This window comes from Callionymus lyra, chromosome 2 (genome assembly GCF_982586985.1).
Source record: "Callionymus lyra chromosome 2, fCalLyr1.hap1.1, whole genome shotgun sequence".
Classification (NCBI taxonomy): Eukaryota; Metazoa; Chordata; class Actinopteri; order Syngnathiformes; family Callionymidae; genus Callionymus; species Callionymus lyra.
In genome coordinates, this window is record NC_141819.1 from 4,275,335 (window position 1) to 4,299,592 (window position 24,258).

At 38.4% G+C, this 24,258-nt stretch overlaps 1 protein-coding gene across 1 annotated transcript; it reads left to right on the forward strand.

Moving 5' to 3' along the window:
• The first annotated feature begins 516 nt into the window (after positions 1-516).
• Positions 517-7,974, forward strand: LOC148085106 (uncharacterized). The gene is made up of 4 exons (XM_087781495.1): positions 517-524; positions 4,941-5,114; positions 7,729-7,933; positions 7,966-7,974. The coding sequence occupies exons 1-4, from the start codon at positions 517-519 to the stop codon at positions 7,972-7,974; spliced, it is 396 nt and encodes a 131-aa protein (XP_087637621.1).
• Positions 7,975-24,258: the final 16,284 nt, after the last annotated feature.

The following is a 24,258-nucleotide window of genomic DNA, read 5'->3' on the forward strand; positions in this document are numbered from 1 at the left end:
CATGTCTTCATTCTCACTCATTCTACTTCTGTGTTCAAGATCAAAGCAGCAGCAAGAACCTGCTGGACCTGGACCAAGATCTGGACCAGAACCCTGCTGTGTGTCTCTGAAGAGTGATCATTCAATGCCTAGATTGATTGACTTCAGAGGAAGTGAAGAGTCTCCAGGTGTGAGGTGAGAGTGAACAAGTGTGAGTCTACCAGGTTCATACACACATTAAACCAGAGAACTTCACTTCACTCACACCACCAGCAGGGGGAGATAAAGACACAATTAAAAACCTCAAACGTTGCTTTCACAGTTGTAGTGCAGAGGTGGACATGTGCAGCAGTGTGAGGACATCTAGTGGTTCAGCTGGTGAATACCAGGATAGAAACAGATGAGAGTTGATCAGAGTTGTGTTTTCATCAGGATCCAGCAGGAGGAACCAGAATATTCTGGACTGTTGTGAGTCTTTGAAGAATAAGACCAAGAAGAATCATTTTTATCAAAATTATGTGTAAGATTTAAGTTCTAATGGAGATGTATGTGGGTTTTAAAAGGAGCCTCCTAGTTTACTTATGATCAGAACCTTCAACACGACAAGAGTTTATTTATGGTCTGATTTCATCTCTTCTTCTCAGAGTGGACCATCAGAGCTCAGAGCTTCTCATTGGTCAGCAACATCCCTCACAACTGGAAATCAAACGGCTGGTAAGTTCATGAACTAGAGGAGGTCCTCATCCTAGAGGTTCCTTCTGTTCATCATCCTTCAGCTGAATCCAAGTTAAAGCTTCTGGTCTTTGTGGTTCTTGAGATGATCCACTATCACTCTGACTTTCTTCTCTGTGATTCTGTTCCAGTCACTGGAGAGAAACTTCTACAACTATATGCAGAAGGAGCTGAAGAGAGTCTGGAGGTTTGTGAGTCCAGAGACTCCACAGACTGAGGAGGAAGATGAGAAGTGGAGAAGCATCAGAGAAGAATTCTTGAAGATCACAGTTCATCTCCTGAAGGACATGGAGGAGGAGGATCTGGCCGAGCGTCTGTGGAGCAGTAAGAACATGTGAACAAACATGATGAAGATGAAGAACACTTGCATCAGATCTGAAGATTTTACTTCATTTTCACCTTCTACAATCTTCTGACTCGTGTGACTTATGTCTTCATTCAGGAAGTCTTGCTTCAGAGTGTGGAGGACGACTGAAGAGGAGCCTGCAGAAGAAGTTCCACAGTGTGTCTGAGGGGGTCGCTAAAGCAGGAAACTCTGCTCCTCTGAATGAGATCTTCACTGAGCTCTACATCACTGAGGGGGGCACAGACCAGGTCAACCAGGAGCACGAGGTCCGACAGATCGAAGCAGCCACCAGGAACCAGACCAGACCAGAAACCACCATCAGACAAGAAGACCTCTTTAAAGCCTCACCTGAACGACCAATCAGAACACTGCTGACGAAGGGCGTGGCTGGCATTGGGAAGACCCTCCTGACACAGAAGGTCACTCTGGACTGGGCTGAAGACAAAGCCCACCAGAAGTTCCACCTCATCTTTCCTTTCACCTTCAGAGAGCTGAACCTGCTGAATGAGAAGAAGTTGAGTTTGATGGAACTTGTTCATCTTTTCTTTCCTGAAACCAGAGAATCCAGACTCAGCAGCTTTGAAGGACTCCAGGTTCTGTTCATCTTTGATGGTCTGGACGAGTGTCGACTCCCTCTGGACTTCCTCAACAGTCGGCGCCTGATAGAAGCTACAGAGTCCACCTCAGTAGACGTCCTGCTGACAAACCTCATCAGGGGGGATCTTCTTCCCTCAGCTCGTGTCTGGATCACCACACGACCTGCAGCAGCCAATCAGATCCCTCCTGAGTGTGTGGACATGGTGACAGAGGTCAGAGGGTTCAATGACCTCCAGAAGGAGGAGTACTTCAGGAAGAGGTTCAGAGATGAGGAGCAGACCAGCAGCATCATGTCTCACATCAGGAGGTCACGAAGCATCTACATCATGTGTCACATCCCGGTCTTCTGCTGGATCACTGCCACAGTTCTGGACATGTTGAAGAGCACAGAGACAGGACAGCTGCCCAACACCCTGACTGAGATGTACATCTACTTCCTGGTGGTTCAGATCAAAGTCAAGAAGGTGAAGTTCGACGGAGGATCTGGGACTGACACAGTTTGGGATCCTGAGAGCAAGAAGATGATGGAGTCTCTGGGAAAACTGGCTTTTGAGCATCTGCAGAGAGGAAACTTGATCTTCTATAAGTCAGACCTCACAGAGTGTGACATCAACATCTCAGCAGCTTCAGTTTACTCAGGAGTGTTCACTCAGATCTTCAGAGAGGAGAGAGGACTGTACCAGGACAAGGTGTTCTGCTTCATCCACCTGAGTGTTCAGGAGTTTCTGGCTGCTCTTCACGTCCACAAGACCTTCATCAACTCTGGAGTCAACCTGATGAAATCAAAACTAACATCCAAACTGACAGAAATCGACAAAAGTCCAACAGAAAGGTTCTACCAGACAGCAATAGATGAAACTCTGGAAAGTCCAAATGGACATCTGGACTTGTTCCTGCGCTTCCTTCTGGGTCTTTCTCTGCAGACCAGCCAGAGTCTCCTTCCAGGTTTGTTGACACAGACAGGAAGTAGCTCCTGGACCAATCACAACACAGCACAGCTCATCAAGAAGAAGATAAGTGAGGATGTGTCTCCAGAGAGAATCATCAACCTGTTCCACTGTCTGAATGAAGTGAAGGACACTTCTCTGGTGGAGGAGGTCCAACAGAAGATGAGATCAGGAAATCTCTTTTATCAAATGTCTTCTTCTCAGTGGTCGGCCCTGGCCTTCATCTTACTGTCCTCAGAGGAACATCTGGACGAGTTTGACCTGAAGAAATACTCAACATACGCTTCAGAGAAGGTTCTTGAGAGGCTTCTGCCGGTGGTTCAAGCTGCAAACAAAGTTCTGTAAGTTGTTCAAACATTTCTGATGATATGAACTAAACATGAATGTTTGATTTACTCTTTGATGATTGTTGTGTTTGTCATCGTGTTTAACAAACTGATCCTAATTTAGACAAACCTTCCTCAAATATTCATACAATATGTGATTTTATGATGTAACTAGTTCAGTCTTGTCAAATAGAGAATTGAAAAGTAAAGATGTTATCAAATATCATCTTAATAAATCATTGTAATGATAAACAAACAAGCGTCAACTTTAAATGAAAATGAATAATAATCAAAACGACATATTTAAAACATGTGGCCTCATTAATTATACTGCGTATACACAAATGAATGTGTACGCAACATTTATTTATAGAAAATAAACTTAAGTTAGCATGTGTGACCTTCACAGCAGCTCTGAGCCTGATTTCTACAAAATCTTCATCTTAAATTCACATGAAGTTTCTTGAATGAAACAAAACCACGAAGATTACATCAATAAAAATGCAGCTTTATTTAACTTTACTGTTTCATACAAAAGGTCAACTCTTGTCTTTTTCTCAGGAAATGTGTTCTATAAAAATAAATAATAAAATCAAAGGGGTTCGTCTTCATAGTCCTCTTTGTCCGACTGCATGTATTTAATTTAAAATATTAATGTCAGGTATTACTTTAAGATTATTTTTAAGCAAAATAAGTTCATAAATGTCACTTCCTGTTGGAGCAGTTGAATCTATTTTCAGCTCATGAACTGAATATTGAAAAACATTTGCTTTGTTTCTTATGCAAGTAGATCAGTGTCATCAGAGAATTGAAGGATTGAATTTAACAATTAATTTTATTAAAATGTTTTATTTTTTTAACCATAGAAATATTTTCTGAATCATTTTATTAAATAATTTGAATATATATTATATATTGGATTTTAAACACTTTCACATTTGTATATTAAATTAAAAAAGCCACTTGTCAAAAATATTGATTCTTTAATTTTTTTCATTTTATTTATTACTAAAATAACAATATTAAACTATAAATAAACTCTTTCAATTCTTGTCAAATAGAAAATTGAAAAAGTCACTTGTTGATGAAACTCGTCTCTTTCACAGCCTGAGAGACTGTCGACTGTCAGAGAGAAGTTGTTCACTTCTGTCCTCAGTCCTCAGCTCTCCGTCCTCTAGTCTGACTCTACTGGACCTGAGTCTCAACGACCTGCAGGATCCAGGAGTGGAGCTGCTGTCTGCTGGACTGAAGAGTCCACACTGTCACCTGGAGACTCTCAGGTCAGAACATCATCTTCTCTCTTCATGTCTGGTCCACAGTTCATCTGGTTTCTTGTCTCTCAGGAGAAATGAAGATAGAAATAAATGTCATGTTTCTAATATCTGGAGAGAAACTAGACGAGTGTCGTCTCAGCTCTTGTTTCCTGGTTGATGAAGCAACTGAGCCAGATTTCCTTGTTCGCAGACGATGTGTTGATAAATGTCACTTCCTGTTGAAGTATTATTTATTTTCAGCTCATGAACTGAATGTTGAAAAACACTTTATTTCATTTAATTTGATTAATCAAGATCAAGTTGATCACATGAAAACATTCACTGAAATACTTGTTCATGTTCCAACAATTCAGCATAAATCAATGATGTCTCACTAGTTTGTAGGAAAGTCTGTTTTTCTAAAGTAAATATTTAACAACAAACCACAACCTCAACATTGTTGTTACTCCTTCTTCATGTTTGTGTTTCTGTCGTCATGTTCAACATTTCACCCTCATTTATACCAACCTGATAAATATTCAAACAAACATGTGACCATGATCTTATGAAAGTAAATAGTTGATTGTTTTTAAATAATTAATTGAAAAAGTCACTTGTTAAAAATATTGAATCTTGAAAATCTTTTTTCATTTTATTTATTACTAAAATAACAATATTAAACTATAAATAAACTATTTCAATTCTTGTCAAATAGAAAATTGAAAAAGTCACTTGTTGATGAAACTCGTCTCTTTCACAGGCTGATCAGTTGTCGACTGTCAGAGAGAAGTTGTTCACTTCTGTCCTCAGTCCTCAGCTCTCCGTCCTCTAGTCTGACTCTACTGGACCTGAGTCTCAACAACCTGCAGGATCCAGGAGTGGAGCTGCTGTCTGCTGGACTGAAGAGTCCACACTGTCACCTGGAGACTCTCAGGTCAGAACATCATCTTTTCTACATCATCAAAGCTCAAATGTAAAGTCAGAGGTGGAAACACGAGTCAAAGTCTGTCATCACTTTGTTCTTCAGTGAAGCAGCTCATAGATACATTTGTATGTTTGTGTAGCAGGTAAAGATGTTACGTAGTTTATAAAAATATCATCTTAATAAATCATTGTAATGATAAACAAACAAGCGTCAACTTTAAATGAAAATGAATAATAATCAAAACAACAGTCCTTCATATTCTTTATCCAGTGTTCTCGCGTCATCTGTCTCGTAGAAGACAAAACACTTTAGAGTGGAATCTTGAGGTTTGTCTTTGATTTGTTTTCATTGTTTGTTTTTTCCACCGTTGTTGTCTCTGTTCTTCTCTTATGGTTCATCTGTTGTTCATGAGGTCTACGACTATTTTAACAGTCGACTGCTCACCAAATATTCAACCATTAAGTCGACTAATCGCATCATTCTTACATTTTTCTTCAATTTATCATGAAGTTTCTTTAATGAAACAAAACTACTTTACTTACTTTAAGCTTCTTTTGAAGCTAAATATGTTCATAAATGTTCATTGAAGCCAATAAGTTTTGTTTGTCATGTCTTTTACTGAGACTCCAATTCATTCAGCAACAGTCCAAACCAACAGAGTCAAAACAACCATCAACGGAGACTTAAAACATAAACAAAAAACAGCAGATCTTTGTTCACTTAATAAGTATTTTGTACACGTCAGTATTATTAAAGGAATCATAAATACTTTTGTCTTGTGACAGAGAAAACACTCAGAGTGGTGACTTTGACGAACTGAACCACATTAACAAGTCATTTCAAAGTCAATTGTTTTCAATAAATGACTGTTTTTACTTGAATTTAATATTACAACTGTGTGAATAAAATCATTATAAAATAAAGATAAATAATACAATTATAAATAACTTAATTTCACTGACACTCGCATATAAAAAGTATAGTTTTGTAAAAGCATCAGTTAACAGTCAAATCATATATTGATGATCATTTTAAAGACGTGGTTAAAGTCATCATGTGTGGTGGATGTAAAGAGATCAATGAAAGTTGATGTCATTTGCTGTAAGATTAACTTCAAATGTGAAGAAGATATTTCTGTTTGATTATTGATTCTTTCAGGTAGTAGATCCAGATATGAACATTTTATTTTGTAACATTTAGGAAATCCATGTGTGGTGAGTTGTTTGTTTTTGTACAGTGTAGGCTGCCCTCATCGTGTACTGACACTATTGTTAACTCGTCATCTTCATCAGCCGCTGGTTACGACTTCTTCACCCTCATTTAGAGGATTAGCGCCCCCACAAACAGGACAGGAGAGATGAAGTATTGACGTGACAACCAAGTGTGTTGTAAGAAAATATCAATATTTGTGCTCAGGTTATATACGGGTGTGAAAACTAACATGTTGGTAAGAAATGTCTTTCTCCAATGATTTGTGAGGCTCATCTACAACTACTTCACTTCACACTGAACACATGTGTCTCCATTTCTTGTTGAATCCATTGTGCTGATGGTATCTGTGATCATTCTCCTGACATGTGACTGTTGCAACAATCAGTCTCATCAAGTTGATCATGGTTTTCAACATTTTCAAGGTCAAACATCAAGAGAGAAAAGTGTCGATTTCCTACTTTGAATATGACGTGTTGATAAATGTCACTTCCTGTTGGAGCAGTTGAATCTATTTTCAGCTCATGAACTGAATATTGAAAAACATTTGCTTTGTTTCTTATGCAAGTAGATCAGTGTCATCAGAGAATTGAAGGATTGAATTTAACATTTTATTTTATTGAAATATTGTATTTTTTTAACCTAGAATTATTTTCTGAAAAATTTAATTCAATAATTTAAATCTTGAAAGGTTGGTTTTGTTTTCATTGAATAATGGAAACATTTTTTAGACATAGAGTTTTATATATATATTATATATATTGGATTTTAAACGCGTTTAAAAAATAAATTTAAAAGGATACTTGTTAAAAATATTGAATCTCGATTTTTTTAATTTATGATTCCATACCAGCATTTATATAATGTCTGTGTTTGAAGAGGTAAAAAAAAATTATATTTTTAACGTTGTAGATTTAAAGAGGTAAAAATATATATATATATTTTAATGTTGTAGTTTTGAAGAGATACAATTAAATACAACATTTAAATATTATTTTATTTCTATTTTGTATACCTCTTCAAAACTCCAATATTAAGAAGAGGTACAAAATATTTATATTTTACAACTTTTTCGAGCCTTCAAAAAACAACATTTTACACATTTGGGCAACAATTTTTTAATGTTATAGTTTTGAAGAGGTATAAAAAAACTACAACATTAAAATATAAATATTTTTTTACCTCATCAAAACTCCAGGGTTAAAATTTATATTGGATTTTAAACACTTTTATAATGAATTTAAAAGGATACTTGTTGATAACAATATTAAACTATATGTGTGAAAAAAACCTTTACTCAATTAAAACATATTGTTTTTATCATAAATTATAAATAAATAAATAAACTCTTTCAATTCTTGTCAAATAGAAAATTGAAAAAGTCACTTGTTGATGAAACTCGTCTCTTTCACAGCCTGAGCTTCTGTGGACTGTCAGAGAGAAGTTGTTCACTTCTGTCCTCAGTCCTCAGCTCTCCGTCCTCTAGTCTGACTCTACTGGACCTGAGTGACAACAAGCTGCAGGATCCAGGAGTGGAGCTGCTGTCTGCTGGACTGAAGAGTCCACACTGTCACCTGGAGACTCTCAGGTCAGAACATCATCTTCTCTCTTCATGTCTGGTCCACAGTTCATCTGGTTTCTTGTCTCTCAGGAGAAATGAAGATAGAAATAAATGTCATGTTTCTAATATCTGGAGAGAAACTAGACGAGTGTCGTCTCAGCTCTTGTTTCCTGGTTGATGAAGCAACTGAGCCAGATTTCCTTGTTCGCAGACGATGTGTTGATAAATGTCACTTCCTGTTGAAGTATTATTTATTTTCAGCTCATGAACTGAATGTTGAAAAACACTTTATTTAATTTAATTTGATTAATCAAGATCAAGTTGATCACATGAAAACATTCACTGAAATACTTGTTCATGTTCCAACAATTCAGCATAAATCAATGATGTCTCACTAGTTTGTAGGAAAGTCTGTTTTTCTAAAGTAAATATTTAACAACAAACCACAACCTCAACATTGTTGTTACTCCTTCTTCATGTTTGTGTTTCTGTCGTCATGTTCAACATTTCACCCTCATTTATACCAACCTGATAAATATTCAAACAAACATGTGACCATGATCTTATGAAAGTAAATAGTTGATTGTTTTTAAATAAAGAATTGAAAAAGTCACTTGTTGATGAAACTCGTCTCTTTCACAGGCTGATCAGTTGTTTCCTGTCAGAGAGAAGTTGTTCACTTCTGTCCTCAGTCCTCAGCTCTCCGTCCTCTAGTCTGACTCTACTGGACCTGAGTAGAAACAAGCTGCAGGATCCAGGAGTGGAGCTGCTGTCTGCTGGACTGAAGAGTCCACACTGTCACCTGGAGACCCTCAGGTCAGAACATCATCTTCTCTTGGTTCTGATAAGTTTCTAAAAGTGTTTCTCCTTCATTTCAGTCTGTCATGGTGTCAGATCTCAGAGAGAGGTTGTTCTTCTCTGGCCTCAGCTCTGACATTGAACCCATCCCACCTGAGAGAACTGGACCTGAGCAGGAATCATCCAGGAGGACCAGGACTGGAGCTGCTGTCTGCTGGACTGAAGAGTCCAGACTGGAGACTGGAGACTCTCAGGTATGAACAGAGCAGCAGAACTCACTGACTGAACTCCAAAGATCTTCAGACTGAACATTTGATGCTCAGACTCTTCATCTGAACTGAGCACATGAATCCAAACTCTGAGTTCCTCCATGTTCTCCTGCTGGACACCAGTGGAAGCATGAAGGAGACAGTTGAGACTGAGCAGCCTGTTTATAGATCCATCTTTGTTGTCATCAACAGTCATGACTGAGTCGTCCACTGAGAATGAAACAATATTCATGAAACATCTGAATCAAATGAATCTGATCTTCTGACTCTTTCTTCCTCCAGGCTGGATTACTGTGGACCACATACGTTAAAACTTCATCCATGAATGATAAGTTTGATTCCATTGATTGACTTCAACATCAAAGCTCATCTGCTGACACAGCAGTTGAAGGTCTTTGTGGACATGGACTTGATGAAGAAGATTCCAGAACAAACGTGCAGATGTTAAAGACTCACAGTTACAGTATCAAGTGAAGCTCTGATTCCAAATCTTCAAGTCCTTCAGCTCAAAACTCTTCAGGAGCTTCAACATCAACATTGTTTCAGTTTGACTGTCAGTGGAGAACAAAGAAATATTTCTGTCAAATATTTGAAATCAGACGTGAGTTTGATCATCAACTCACAATGTTGAGTCACTTTAAACATCATTTCACACATGAATCACTTCATATTGAATCATGTGTTCACTTGAACATCTTCATCACAACTAGACTAGACTCATGTTAGCTACATGCTAGTTTAGCTGCTGACTTCATCTTCAAATCTGACATTCAAGATGATTCTGGGATGTTTCAGTCACATGGTTCTTCTCTCAAGTTCTCAGAAGAATGTTGACAGAACATTGACTCGTCTCAGTTTGGATCAGTATATGATCGTCAAGACAATGTTCTTCCACCATCATCACCTCATGTCTCTTCTTCTCTCAGTCTTCACTCTCACTGGACTCACACACAGCAGCGCCTCCTACTGTCCAACGACAACAGGAACTTGATGGAGGATCAGGATTATCTGGATCATCCTGACAGATTTGAAAAGCTGCGACTGGAGGTGGAGAGGAAGTGAGACTATCAGAGTGACTCTCAGAAGAAACACAAGAAAATATGTTATTAAGTCAAATGTTTCCTAACATACCTGCTGGATTTGTTTCACGTTTGTTTGTGACTTTTATGATCGTTCTCTACTTAAACCTCTTTTACTCTGAAAGTAAGTGGTTTAATGGTTATTTTTTCAAACTGTACTTCTCAACAGTAGCTAAACATGATCGTGACAGATTGACTTCATCTCATCTGTCGCCTAGAAATGATGTCATCAGAGGAACAGAGCGAGAGAAACATGAATTAAAAAAGATCAACAAATTCAATCCTCTAGTCAAACAGCTTCAAAACATACAGTTCTTTGCACAATATTCTCAAAATCACACTATATTATATTTTATAAACTGATCATTAATGTTATAATCGACAAGTGAATCTACACTTTGACAAATGTATCGTGAGACAATCTTGATCCAGTTTAGAGAGTTTTTCTTCCTTCATTAACTGCAAATGAAAGTGTGTTAAAGTAACAGTTGAATGTATTCAACATTATTTACTCAATCATGTAATAGTAGGTCAAATAAAACTATTACAACAGTTCTGGAATCATGTGATGTTTTAAGTCTTTTGTTGTCTTTTCACACGTCTGAAGTAATAATAAACGCAAAATTCAAACTCATTTTCTACTCGCCCTCATGTCGAGTAAGTGTTGGGATTATTTTCAGAGTGATCTGTTCTTTTTAGAGTTATAGACAAAAATGTTTGTTCATTTTAATGTAGCGACTGGAGCTCAGTTGTCTTCGTCTTCATCTTCGTCCAAAAAAACACATGAAAACATCCAAATACCTCCAAACTGCTCGCCCTGTAACTCTTGGATTGAAGCTCCACATGAGAAGAAATGATCATAAAAATACTTAAATTAATCTATATTTTAAATGTGTTTGTAGTGAAAGATCTCGGTCTCTCAGTGTAAATCTTGCACTTGTTCACTGACACTTTCAATGTGTTTGATGAGGAAACACTAGCTGGAGCTGAGCCTGAGAACTTCAATACATATATTTAATATTTAAACATTTAACAATAAACACGTACTTGGATCAAACCTCATATCATTTTTAAACAGAGGCGCCACCTACTGAGCATTAAACATGATGACACTGTTAGTGAAGCTTCATCTCACCATCACTAGTTTTGGATGACCAGCATGTCAGAGTAAGAAGAACACGCCGTACAACAGTGGTGCTTATTGAAGCCTCTAATATATAATAGGATTGAAAATAATTTGTTTTCCATTTTTACGGCTCCATTATTACAAACAACAGGTATTTACTTCCTGTGATGTGTTCAAGAGTTGGATTGTAAAACATTGACTGTAATCTACAGTTGCACCACAAGATGGAGCCATTGTCAATAAATAAAACACGAGTCACTATCATCACCTGTCGTGGTTCACTCCATCCCTGCAGCGAGGAAAGCTTATCTTAGTCCTTGAAGAATTATTGACAGGACAGTGAAATATCTAAGATCACCACTAGAGGGAGCAATGTTCTCTCAGATTACAATTAGCAGCATTTTAGTCTTTCTTTATCCTTTAACTGACACATCGTCCTTTGTGTTGACATCAGGGGTGTCACACCCTGAAGATGACATGTGTTGGTGAATCATATAGTACTTATATAATACTTTATTATTTGTTTAATTTCAGCATTTTATATAGACCTGATGTTTTATTTTTTCATTATTTAGAAGAAACAACAGCAACATTCTTTCCTGCTGGAGGAAACTGAAGGCAACACTTGAGACTCAAATACAGCAGAATGTAGTTATAAAAGTGATTCACACGACACAACAATAATCATTAAATGTTGGGTTTTTAAAAAAATCAAAGTCTCTTGATAATCTTGAAAAAATTGCAACATATTCCATACGTTTCAAAGCGAAGGTGCGTCCGTTTCTCTTCCAGATCAGCTGTGCAGAGAAAAGTTGTTCTGGACATGTTAAGTCCTAAATGAAAGCAGCTTTGACTGTACAAAAAAAAAAGAAGAAGAAATAAGGACTCGTAGAGAGACTCCACACATGGTGAGACCATAATGTTCAGGGTCGGAGTCTCTCTGCACAACTTCTGGTCTGAGTGATTTGAAACACAGGGGCTCAGTAGCAGAGGTGTGTGTGTTAGTGACATAGTGGGGGGGCAGCACAGAACATATACAATGGACAGGCCAAGCACACAACATGATTCCTTCCTGAGACATTGGTGTGTGTACAGTAACGATGGTCAAGATGATGTGAAGGCGTTTTGGCATCAAGTGTATCACAGGGTGTGAGGTTGCTCTGGATCCTGCATGTTTCTAACACAGGGGACGATGCGTGAGGACAAATATCAGAAGGACCTTCACGATCCCCCGTCCAGAGGGACCACTACAATCTAGTTTTCCCCACCACGACATGACACGGACCCACATAGAGGCTTTTGAGAATCACTTGTATTGAATACAGTGTGTATGTACACCACTCTTCACATGGATCAATATCATGAAGCTGCTACAGGAACGTCCGAGCCCGAGATGTGATCCACCTCAACACTTCCAGACTCCGTCTCTGTCTGCTACATGACCAGAAAGATATGCCCCGACTGGAGTGCTACTTGTTCATACCTACTGTAGGTCAAAACAAAAGGGGGGGAACCGTGAACGCCTCATTCTGAACAGCCAGTGATTAGTTAAGTGTCCAGTATTTAGTCGAACACAAAAACTTCCTTCAGTAAAGTGTATTTCCTGGAATCACAAACCTATGAACAAAACACATAAAAGGTTTTTTCTTTTCAAAATCAAGTGAAGCCTAAAACTCTTCATAGTTTTGAAGAAATTAATACAACTTATATACATATTCCCTTTATAATGAATCTTCATGAACTGGATTTCTTGAAAAGACCTGTGACCATATCATACAATCATTTGTTTTCCATTCGTCTGGAAGCACAAAACAATACGTGGACAACAACCTGGGTTAGACTGTGACACTCGTAGCGACTTTCTTTTTGTGCACATACATGTGAGGACTGGAAATAACTTCTGTTTGCTCTTTGTGTTCATCAGAATAATGTACACGTGACATCAAAGTCAAACATCTTCCTCAATACTCTCGGTGGGTACGAAAAGATCCAAACAGTGAAGGGATACAAAAGTTTCTCTTCTCAGAAAAGGTTTTCAGTCGCCCTCATGTCAAACACCATAGTTCATATCTATATGTATTTATATAACTTTGTCGGCCGTCACTACGCCGATTGTGTGGCTGGACTGCTTTGGTAGAGCTGGGCAGAGCTGCCGCTCTCCAGGCCTCCAGAGTTCTCCAACATCTCCTGGATGAGAGGAGTTATGGAGCCGGGGATTTCCATCTTGAGGGTGATGACTCGTTCAGCTCCTGCAGACAGAAGGAAACAACAAAACTCTTCCTCGCTTGTCTCTGTGTATCCATCATAATACATGAATACACCTTTTTAAAACTAAAAAATAAACATTTACCCTTGTTTTACACTGGCAAACAAACAACATTCTTTCTATTATGGCTTTTAAGCTTCTAAGGAAGATAAAACTGACCTAAAAAAGTCTTTATCTCTAACAGTAGAGGGAGCCAGAAACAAATATGTTCAGCCTTCTGTAGCGCCCAGCAATATTAGATCTATTGATGTGTCGATGAAGCTTCATGAAGCAGGGTCATATTTTTCACAGATCAGTCCCTCCTGGAGGAGTGGGACCCCCACACTGCACTGCTGAACCGGGTTTATACTTCGGGGTCTCAGTTTACAGAGCAAAGAGTGACATCTAGTGGACTCAGGAAATAATGACACTGTTTCATGAAGCTTCATCAACACATCCCTATATTAATTTAAAGTAAAAAAAATATTTTATTTAATGTTTCTTTTGAGAGGATCTCTAGTTTCATTGTTCAGACCGACCCAAACACAAGATGAACCCTTTATTTTTACAATCGTGGTTCTACAAATGCTGTTACGCCCTCTACAGGCTGTCGCTATGGATAACGTCTCGAGCCTCAGCCTCGTCGCTGAGAAAGATGGACGAACTCGCCAGCAGGGGGCAGTAGGTTGTCTCTGTAGAAGGCCACATTACACACCTGGGATGGGTCGAGCAGCACCGGTCCTTCGGCGCATGCATCAGGTTCGGAGAGCGAGTACTCGTAGCGTTGCATTGCTCGGTGCAACTGTGTTAAAAAGGAAGCAGATCTGACATGAAACAGCTCCGTCAAAATAGTTGTTCAATCAGACAGAAAGAAAGAAAAAATGGAATCAGCAAAGAAAAGAAAATATCTGCTTTGTAGGATTTTTATGAACTTTTTTTCAGCAAATAAGATATTTTATTTAAGTAACCTATTGATAACATTTAATCATGTACATTTTGTTGTGCATAATTTAAATGTATTATTATCAGATGATGCACAATTTAACTCATTTATGAATGTTTATTTTGGATTGATGGAATGATTGACAGCTGTGTTTCTCATGTTCCAGTGATTGAGTGACATGGAGCGGCGAATTGAGTGAGACCAGGACTGTGTGGCAAATTATTCACTTCTGCACTAACACTTAATATTTTGAGTGCACAAGTGTGTCCCAATAATCAGTGTGCGAAAATCTAGTCCACAATCTGCACTGAATTGGGAAAGTTGAGTGTGGATCGATGGACACTTTCCACCCTCAACGACCTCCATCTTAGTGACGTAGATGAAGCTAAACTGAAGCTAAACTGAAGGTAAACTGAAGCTAAACTGAAGCTAAACTGAAGCTAAACTGAAGCTAAACTGAAGCTAAACTGAAGCTACGTAGATGAAGCTAAACTGAAGGTAAACTGAAGCTAAACTGAAGCTACGTCACTGACGACACGTTTTCAGAGCAGATACCGACGTAAATGTCACACAACACAACAACAGTAATAACACAATGAAACACAACTTGTTTCAATTGGAGAAAAGTGTTGTCAAGTGTCAGTGATAGTGTTTCAAAGACTGGTTTCAATCAGTGTTAAAAAGTAATAGAAGAAGAAGCTGTTGAGTCATTTCCTGTAAGTGTGTAGCAGCAGAGTTTTATTCGAGACAGTACTACCGTGGCCAAATTTGAGCACTGGCCAAGTACATATGTAACCCAGCCGTTTATTTGGTGTTTTATGTTTCAATTATTTTCACTGGAATAATATAATTCAACCCAGTTGTTATTTTTGTGTTTTATTACTTTTCGATGTTTGTATCGCATTAAGACACTGTCGCTTTAAGACGGTCATTGTTTTACTTGTGTTCCACTGATGAGACTCAGGTGTTGAGATGCTTCAGCGGCTCAGAGACTGAGACACGTGTCATCGCTCCTGCATTGCAATTAAAACACTTGCTTGTCACTCCTAGGTGAGCCTAAACAATACGTTTATATTATTGTTCATATTTCTGTTTACATTTCTGTGTATAAATGAACGTTGTATCGAAGCAACTATTTACGTTTATGTGGATGAAGCTTGAACATTGTTTTGTAACTTCATGCAAGTGTACATTTTCTCAACAGTATTTTATATTATACTGTTTCACTTTGTTTGAAAGTGAGTTGAACTTTATATTTTGTTATCGCGTGGTGTTGAGATGCTTCAGCGGCTCAGAGACTGAGACACGTGTCATCGCTCCTGCATTTCTATTGAAACACTCGCTTGTCACTCCTAGAACTTCACTGTTCTTTGCTGGTTCCTGATTGTCACCGAAGGAGGACGAGTAAACATCTGTTCCACAAAGACTTCCAGGACAAACTAGAGTATTTCAGGATTGATACTCACTCTATGCACTTTTATTTTGCTCGTCAGCACAACAAACAGACAATATTATTTTTCGTTTGAAGACAATACATTTTCCAGCCAAGGAGGCTCTTTTGTTTTTGTTTGGTTATTGAATACTTTGTGAAAGTATATTTTGTTTATATTTTTATAATAGTTTAGAGTAGGAGACAATATAATATAAATATTTATTTTCTCTACTGTGTATGTGGTGGATGAATGTTCTTCTGTCCATAATTATTTTATTTACTGGACTGATAGTTCACTGCTATCAACCCTACATTTTCCACATTGGTTACACATACACATCTTAATGTGTACTATAAACCAGTGCACACAGAGAAGTGTGTGATATGGGACACAGCCCGGGCCTTTTAAATGCCGTTTTCAAGAGTTTAGATGGAGGACAACTGACGATCCGATGAGTTTGTGAGCAACCAAAAGGAACGAGAAAAGCTGGATGATGATTTTCTGTCAGCCCGACATTCAGAGATCATCAAAGATCCGGCATTTGAGTTGAGTTGAAGGAGCCGCATATCCAATCCACCTGAGCCAACTGACCACCTTCAAGTCCCCCCGACATGGAAGCCTCCCCCAAATCCATCAGACACTTGGGTACTTTTTTATTGATTGCTTTGCGGAGTGAAGCGGCCTCATCGTATCCGGTCTTACCGCACCTGAGCTACGATTCAGGCCTGCAACATTAATGTTCAATAATGATGGACAAACTGTTCATTATTTCGTGTTTTAGATCGAGTGACAGGTATAGTTTAAATTGAGAGTATTTTTGTTTGTCTTTGTCTTTTATAAGTACATTTATTTGTGATTGAACTACTTGTGGAACTTTTATTGTTTAATTATTTTACTGAAACTAAATTGGTGAATTCAGGTCCTGCAGACGTTTAGTAGAGCAGGATCTCTACAGATTGTATAAGTTAAAAATAATTGCAGTCGGGTTAAACCTAATACATCATTTCCAACAAAGATGAACCAAAAGTAATAAAATAAATCTGAACCTACATTGCTTTCTGTTTACATGTTGCAACAAAGGCTCCAAAAATGCTCTTTTCAGAGGCAGATGTCGGCGTCCCTCACTATAACTTCTTCTGCTGGGGCCCCTTTGTCCAGCACATAATCCAGCTTTAAACACATCACACATTTATTTTGACAATAAAACTTCAAGTGGTTCATTCATCTCCAGCCAATGGGGGGTGAAGAACCAGTAACAGCGCATCAATCCTGGGTCAAGACTGAATAGCTTAAAGAGGCAGTGCGTGATACAAATCACGCTCTTGACTCTCTGGTCCTTACACTCCTGACACGCTTGTCACTCTTGGGGTCCCATCCTCACCTCTCTTCGACCCCGTTCTTGACTCCTGCCCCTTCCCTTCCTGCAACTTGGTGAGAGAAGCTTCCCAGCTTGACCATAGCTTCTCAAGACACAAGCAAGCTGCAACCCAATCTCCTGCAGCCAGCCAAGCAAGCCTGAACCAAGCAACCAAACTGCTCTTCCAGAAAAGACTTGTGACCCCTTGCACCGAGTAAAGATACATCTCTGGACAGTTACGCCAACTCGGTCAAGGGAGATCTTTGCCAGCCTGCAACAAAGGACCAGGACCGGACCCAATTTTTCATATGTTTGTATAATCAATTCAAGAGCCTCTTACTCAGTAAAGAACATTAATCACAACAACACGAAGTGACTTCAGTAAATGAGATTGATTCAAAGTAGTGTTTCATAGTTAATTAATAACTCCAATGAATTAATCATTATCGATATAAATGTAATAGTTTCCACTTTCAGATCTATTCATGGTCAGGCTCCTCCTTACATCACTGATCTGATCCAGCCTTACACCCCAGCTCGGGCTCTGAGGTCTGTGGATCAGAATCTACTGATGGTTTCTGGCACACGGTCCAGGACCAGAGGAGAGAAATCCTTCCAGACTGTTTGTTCAGGCTTTTCCTTGATTTTCTGGAACTCCTGTTGTGTTATCAGTTTTATCTTGATCTTTAAAGTATGTACTTTATTGAATATTGTTTTGATTGTTTAAGCGCTTTGTGACCCTGGTCTAGAAAAGCGCTGTACAAATAAAAAATTACTTACTTACTTACTTACTTACTTTGGACTAAGACTCAAAGGTGGTGCTTCTTTTCTTCAGGTCATTTTTACCTAGAGGCAATTTTAAAGTTAAATCTACCAGAAATGAGTTGTTCTGAAAATAAAAGTTTGTCTAAGGCAGGGGTCGCAACCTTTACCACTCAAAGAGCCATTTTGACCCGTTTCACAAATTAAAGAAAACAATGGGAGCCACAAAACTCTTTTGAAATTTAAAATGAAATAACACTGCATATACATTTTTTTTTGCTTTGTGCTATGTATAAACAAACTATTATGGGTTAAATTTATGAAATCAATGAACGACTGAAGAGAAATTGAATTACATTTCTGCATGCAACAAAACGTTTTTTACTCCGAAAAAGACGTCGTGTTGAAGGTTAAGTAAAATACTATTTAAGTCCTCCTTGTAGTAATGAAAAAACAAAACGCCAAACTTCAAATCCACTGGCAGAGAACCAAAAATGCCGTCCTCTCTCTCTGTGCCGTCATCCTTCTACTGGGCCGTGCCGTCAGCTGCCAACCTGAATAATAAAATGTCTATTTCACTGAACAATTAAAAAATGTGAATATTTGCCAAATTATAGGAAATTAAATCATTTATCATACTTGGTCAATGTTATTTCTGCTCCTGAACCGCAGCGCATAGCGTCTCCACATCAGGGCTGTATGACCTTTATCTTCACACAGGATTGTAGGCTCTCATCTGTGAGGCGTGTGCGATGTTTGTTTTTAATAAAGTTCATGTTGGAGAACACCTGCTCACATACAAATGTGGATCCAAAGATCGACAGGACTCCAAGTGCATACTTTTTCATGTCCACATAAAAGTCGGGGATAGCGTTCCAAGTTTCGAACACAAGTTTGTCTGGTTTGGGGAGGTTTTCAATATCACACCATTTGTGATTCTGAGCAAGAACGGCCTTCTGGCGTGAAACATCTTCAAGGTCCGCTGTCAGGCGCTTTAACTTGGACACCCACATGTCTTTGTTGGCTATGTCAGCCAGTTCCATTTCAAGATCAGGTGGACTCACACCTGGAAAGGCTGTCATATTCAAAAGGGATGGATCGAGGCTGAGGGGAGTGACAGGGAAGGATAATGTGTTTTTTCCTCTGAACTCACTGAATCATTTCCCAAACGATGTTTGCATTGCAATGACTGCAGAATGTAAATACTCTAAATTCACAATGTGAGCTTTTTTGAACTCACTCAAACTGGGGAAGTGTGACAGTGTACCTTTCTGTAAATCTCTGGCAAGCACTGTCAACTTGCGCTCGAAAGCCAAAACCTCCTCCAACATGCACAGGGCTGTGTGTCCTTTCCCATGAAGAGCTGTGTTTAGCGTGTTCAGGTGCGCTGTCATGTCTACCATGAAGTGTAGCTTTTCCAGCCACTCTGGCTGTTCCAACACAGGATATGTGAGCCCTTTGCTGCCCAGAAATGTTTTCACCTCTTCCAGACACGCGGCAAAGCGTTTCAGCTCCTCGCCTCTAGACAGCCACCGTACTTTGTTGTGCAACAGGAGATCAGAATATGTGCTTTCCAGCTCGTCCAGCAACGAACGAAACTGACGGTGATTTAAACCTTTCGCCATTATTTTATTGACAATCTGAATGACAACATTCATTACGTCTGTGCATTCCGGAGGAAATGTTTGAGCACACAGTGCCTCTTGGTGCAGGACGCAGTGAAAAGTCAGCAACTTTCTGTCCAGCAACTTCTGCAGTAAAGCCACAAAGCCCTTGTGCGCTCCTGTCATACTCTGTGCCCCGTCTGTAGCCACTGACACCAGGTGGGCGGTGTTTATTCCTTTGGCTCTTAAACAATTCAAGACAGCCTCACAGACGTCCTCCCCCCGTGTTTGGCCTTTTAGTGGTATCAACTCAATCATTTCTTCCTGTGGCCCAGCAGAGTTTACATACCGGCAGAACAGCGCTATTTGTTCAATATCACCTTTGTCTTTGGATTCATCACAGGCAATTGAGTAGGCAACAGCTGAATTGATGTCTTTAATGTACTGTTTGGTGATGTCTTCTGCCATTTGTATGGTTCTGTCTTTGACAGTTTTTGCAGAGAGGGGCATATCCTTGATTTTCTGTACAATTTCACTCTTGTTTTTAAAGTCCGTGAATAGATGTTCTGAAATCTTAATGAAAGATTATTTTAAATATCTTCATCTGCAAACGGCTTCCCCTGCCTTACTATTTCCTGAGCTGCAACAAAACGAGCATATGTACTTATATTTGCAGACTTCATCCACTTCTTGAAGTGATTTTTGCTCAAATCACCTTCCGTGTCAGTTCAGAAACAGCTTTTTTTCTCTCATTTCCATCCGGATATTTTTGAGCAAATGCTGCGTGTTTATTTTGTAAATTGGCGACATTTGACTTTTTGTTGTTAGCGAGTTTCTCATTGCATATTAAGCACACAGGTAAACCAGTCTCGTCAGCAGTGAAAGCAAATGCATCTGCCCACGCAGCATTGAACGTTCTGTTTTCTTCAGACACTTTTCTTTTCTTTGAATTCTCCATAGTAAGCCTACCTGGGGTGGAAAAGTTAAAGTAACCAGACACTGGAGGGTGTCGCACATTGGAGGTTGTGACGTGTATCAAGAGCGACAAAAATATGTTAACACATTTTATAAGATCGCCATAATAATCTTAATAGAATTACATTTTGAAAATGAATGAACTAAAATCAAATACATTTGAATTAAATACTCATTCATTATTTTCAACTGCTGAGCCGCATCAGAGTGATCAAAGAGCCGCATGCTGCTCTGGAGCCGCGGGTTGCCGACCCCTGGTCTAAGGGCTATAATCTACTACAGAAGATTGGACAGAGATGTTTGGCCATGACTTCACTGTATCTGTTGTTTGATATCATTTGTATAAGGCAGATATTATTAAACATGACACCTATTTTCAGCATTTTCCAGTACAGGCAGATGGAACCAGCTGTGGAATGTTCATGATTATGGTAGAATGTTGCAATTTCCTCATTAAATGTTTTCTATTCAATAACCAAATGACTGTTCATCAAATCCGTAGTATATGAAAGTAGTACCAGAAATGTTGTCTCTCATGTATTACAAAATGTAGTAACAACTATCAAGGCCTACATGGAGAGCGACATAATCAGGTAACAGGGATTGTGTACAGTAGTATATAATGATATATATATAAGTATATAGGATACAATAAAAGATTTATTTAGACTTTGTGACGATACGTTTTGTTTCCACTGTGTGTCGAGTACAATGGTACAAGGTCACCTGGCATTAATGAATTCACATACTTTTAAGATTGTTTAATTCAACTCTTAAAAAAGTTTTCTCTGAGGCTATAATCTCAGTGATCCAAAAAGAAGGAAAAGAAAAAGAAATTTGTGGAAATTATAGACTGATATCTGCACTAAATATAGATTATTAAATATTTGCATCCATTATTAAAAAAAAGATGGAAAAATAATGTCAACTCTGTTTAAAATGAACCAAACTGGCTTCATCTCAGGACGTGTAGCCCGAGATAATATTAGACTCCAAATATTCAACTCTACACAAAACAATAAAAGGTTCATTTGGAATGTAAAAAAGCAGAGAATAAAATACACAACAATCCATTTACCCAAAGAAAAAGGTGTGATGGGGCTTCTCATCTCAAGGACTACTTTTACGCAGCACAACTGAGAAGATCAGTTGGTTTGATGAAACCTATGATGAAAATGGAAGGATATCGAATCAAAAATAAATGACATCCCGGTCCGATCACTTCTAGTAACAGTAAAATCATAAGAAAGTTATACAATATTCTTGATCCTATCACTCTACACACTTTACAAGAGTGGTTTGAAATAATCCAACAAGAAAAGCAGGAAAAAGAAGTAAAAAACCTAAACTGGGTGTCATATGGTGATGAATTCAAACCAAACCAACACGATATGAGATTCAAAGACTGGGAAAACAAAGGAATAAGAGCAATTTGAACAATAACTAAAAAGGGTTTAATGAGTTTCCAGGAGCTAAAAAACGATCTGGACTAGTTAAAGATGATTTCTTTCGATACTTGCAAATAAGAGACTACTATGTAAAGCAGATACAAAGCACGAGGACCCAGGAGGACTGCTTGAATGGATCTACAATACATACAGAGGAACACAATTCAGAGATATTAGCGCCATATATAAATGTTTGAGAACAACTCTGCTTATATCAAATCAAAATGGGAGAGGGAAACGGGAACTGAAGTACTGAGTTCAACAACATCTATGATCTGGAGGAAATTTGGTTGGAAAAATATAACACGATATTTTTTTTTTGTGTGGAGAGAAGGGTGTCCATCATGACCACATTTTTTGGCAATTTACAACTATAACTATATTCTGGGAGAATGTAAATAGAACAATTGGAACCATTCTTGGCTATTCTGTGCCAAACACTTTAAAAAAACGATGTACCTGGGAAATATAAACGATGTGTTATGTCATGTAATGAGTATCTAATGTGAATAATGTTGGTTGCATGTAAAAAAGTTACGAGAAACTGGTTCAAAGCAGAAGCTCCTGATTTGCATCAATGGATGAACATTATGAGGGAAATACGACTCATGGAGCAATTGACCTTGAAACTCAGACTGAAAGAAACTGTGTGGACCCGGCGATTGAAAAAATTGGACTTCATTTGACACTATCACTCCTAAATGACTTTTGGATTTGAATGATGGACATTTGAAACCTGTATGTTTTATTTTGTCTAGTTTATTTATTTGTGTGTTTGTTTGTTTTATCTCCCTCCTTTCAGTGGTGTTTGGAGATTTAAATTACGTAAAGTGTGGAGAAACTAATTAAAAAGGAAAGTATTAAAAGAATAAAAGTAAGAAAACGGACCCTTGAGGTACAACACAGGAGACACTGGCTGTAGAACTTGAGGTGTATCCCATGGCGACCGCAAAGGTTCTGTTTAATAGGGAGGAAGAAAACCAGCTCAGTGCAGTTTCTCTGATGCCAACCCAAGAGTTAAGACGATCTATTAAAATATTGTGGTCAACAGTGTCGAAGTTTGCAGTAAAATCTCAAATAATGAAAATCACTCTTTCCTCTTTATCAGCAGCTAAAAACAAGTCATTAGTGACTTTTAAAAGTTCAGTCTCTGTACTGTGACCGGATCTTAAACCTGATTGAAATCTTTCAAATAAATTACATGAAGACATAAAATATTAAATTTGGAGGGACACCACCTTTTATAAGACTTTGGCTAAAAACAGGAGTTTAGAAATTGATCTAAAATGAGTAAAAACTGGTCCAGGCTGGGTTTCTTCAAACGAGGTTGGACCACAGCATGTTTAAAAGAACTGAGGAAAAGAGAGCTGAATAAAATGTGTAAAACTGTGTTAAAAACATCCTTTAAAAATTTTTCCTGGGAATGACATCAAGAGCACATGAGGTGGTTTTCATCTTGGATAAAGTCTTTGCCAAAACCGGGAGGTTCAGGATTAAAGCTGTTAAAAAAAGCAGGAGTAAAATGCTCTGTGAAGGAGGATGTTGAGTGAGGGTTAAAAACATGTGAGCGAGTGAGTCGGAGGAGTTCGGGGGATGGAGTAACCAGGTCCATTGTTAATAGAACAGCTTTATGGTCCGACACTCAGATATCCTTCAGTGAAACTTTGGATGGGTTGAGGCCAGTGTGTATAAAACCATGTGTGTTGGTTTATCAATAATCTGTGATAAATTAAAAGAGTCGATTGTGTCAATAAAAGTCTTGAGCAGGTTCTGACTCTGACCTTGAAGCGCCGAAGAGTCGACGGTGTTTGACGTGTCCATGACTAGCATGTAGCCGGGAGTCGTGATGTCCAAATAAAACAGTTTCAAGTAAGAACCAATTAAAACTGCAATATGAAGAGTCAAAAGTGACGATAAAGGTGGATATAAAACTAGTAAAAGCCAGTAAAATCAATGTTGACACTGAAGTGCTGATATACATATGTGTGTAATGGATACAAGTGTGTTTGCATGCAATTGTTCTGTTCAGTCATTTGCAAAAAGTGTGAAGCTGACATTGTGCTTATAGTTGTGTTAATCTGGGCTGGAGTTTTACTCCTCGAGTATAAGGTTTTTATAATTGTGTATGACTTTTGATTTTAGTGTTCATGCAATACAAAAAACTGTAACATAGTTACTATGGGTGCAACACCTTTACAAGTGTGACCAGCAGACTTCAGCTTTCCTGACTCCAAAAGTTGCCTTGTTGGTGGAAAGTGAGGCCTTTTACAGACGAGGCCTACTGCCCCCTGCTGTGTGGAGCTCATCTTTTTTTCTTGTTGTACTAGTTGCAATGACAATAAAT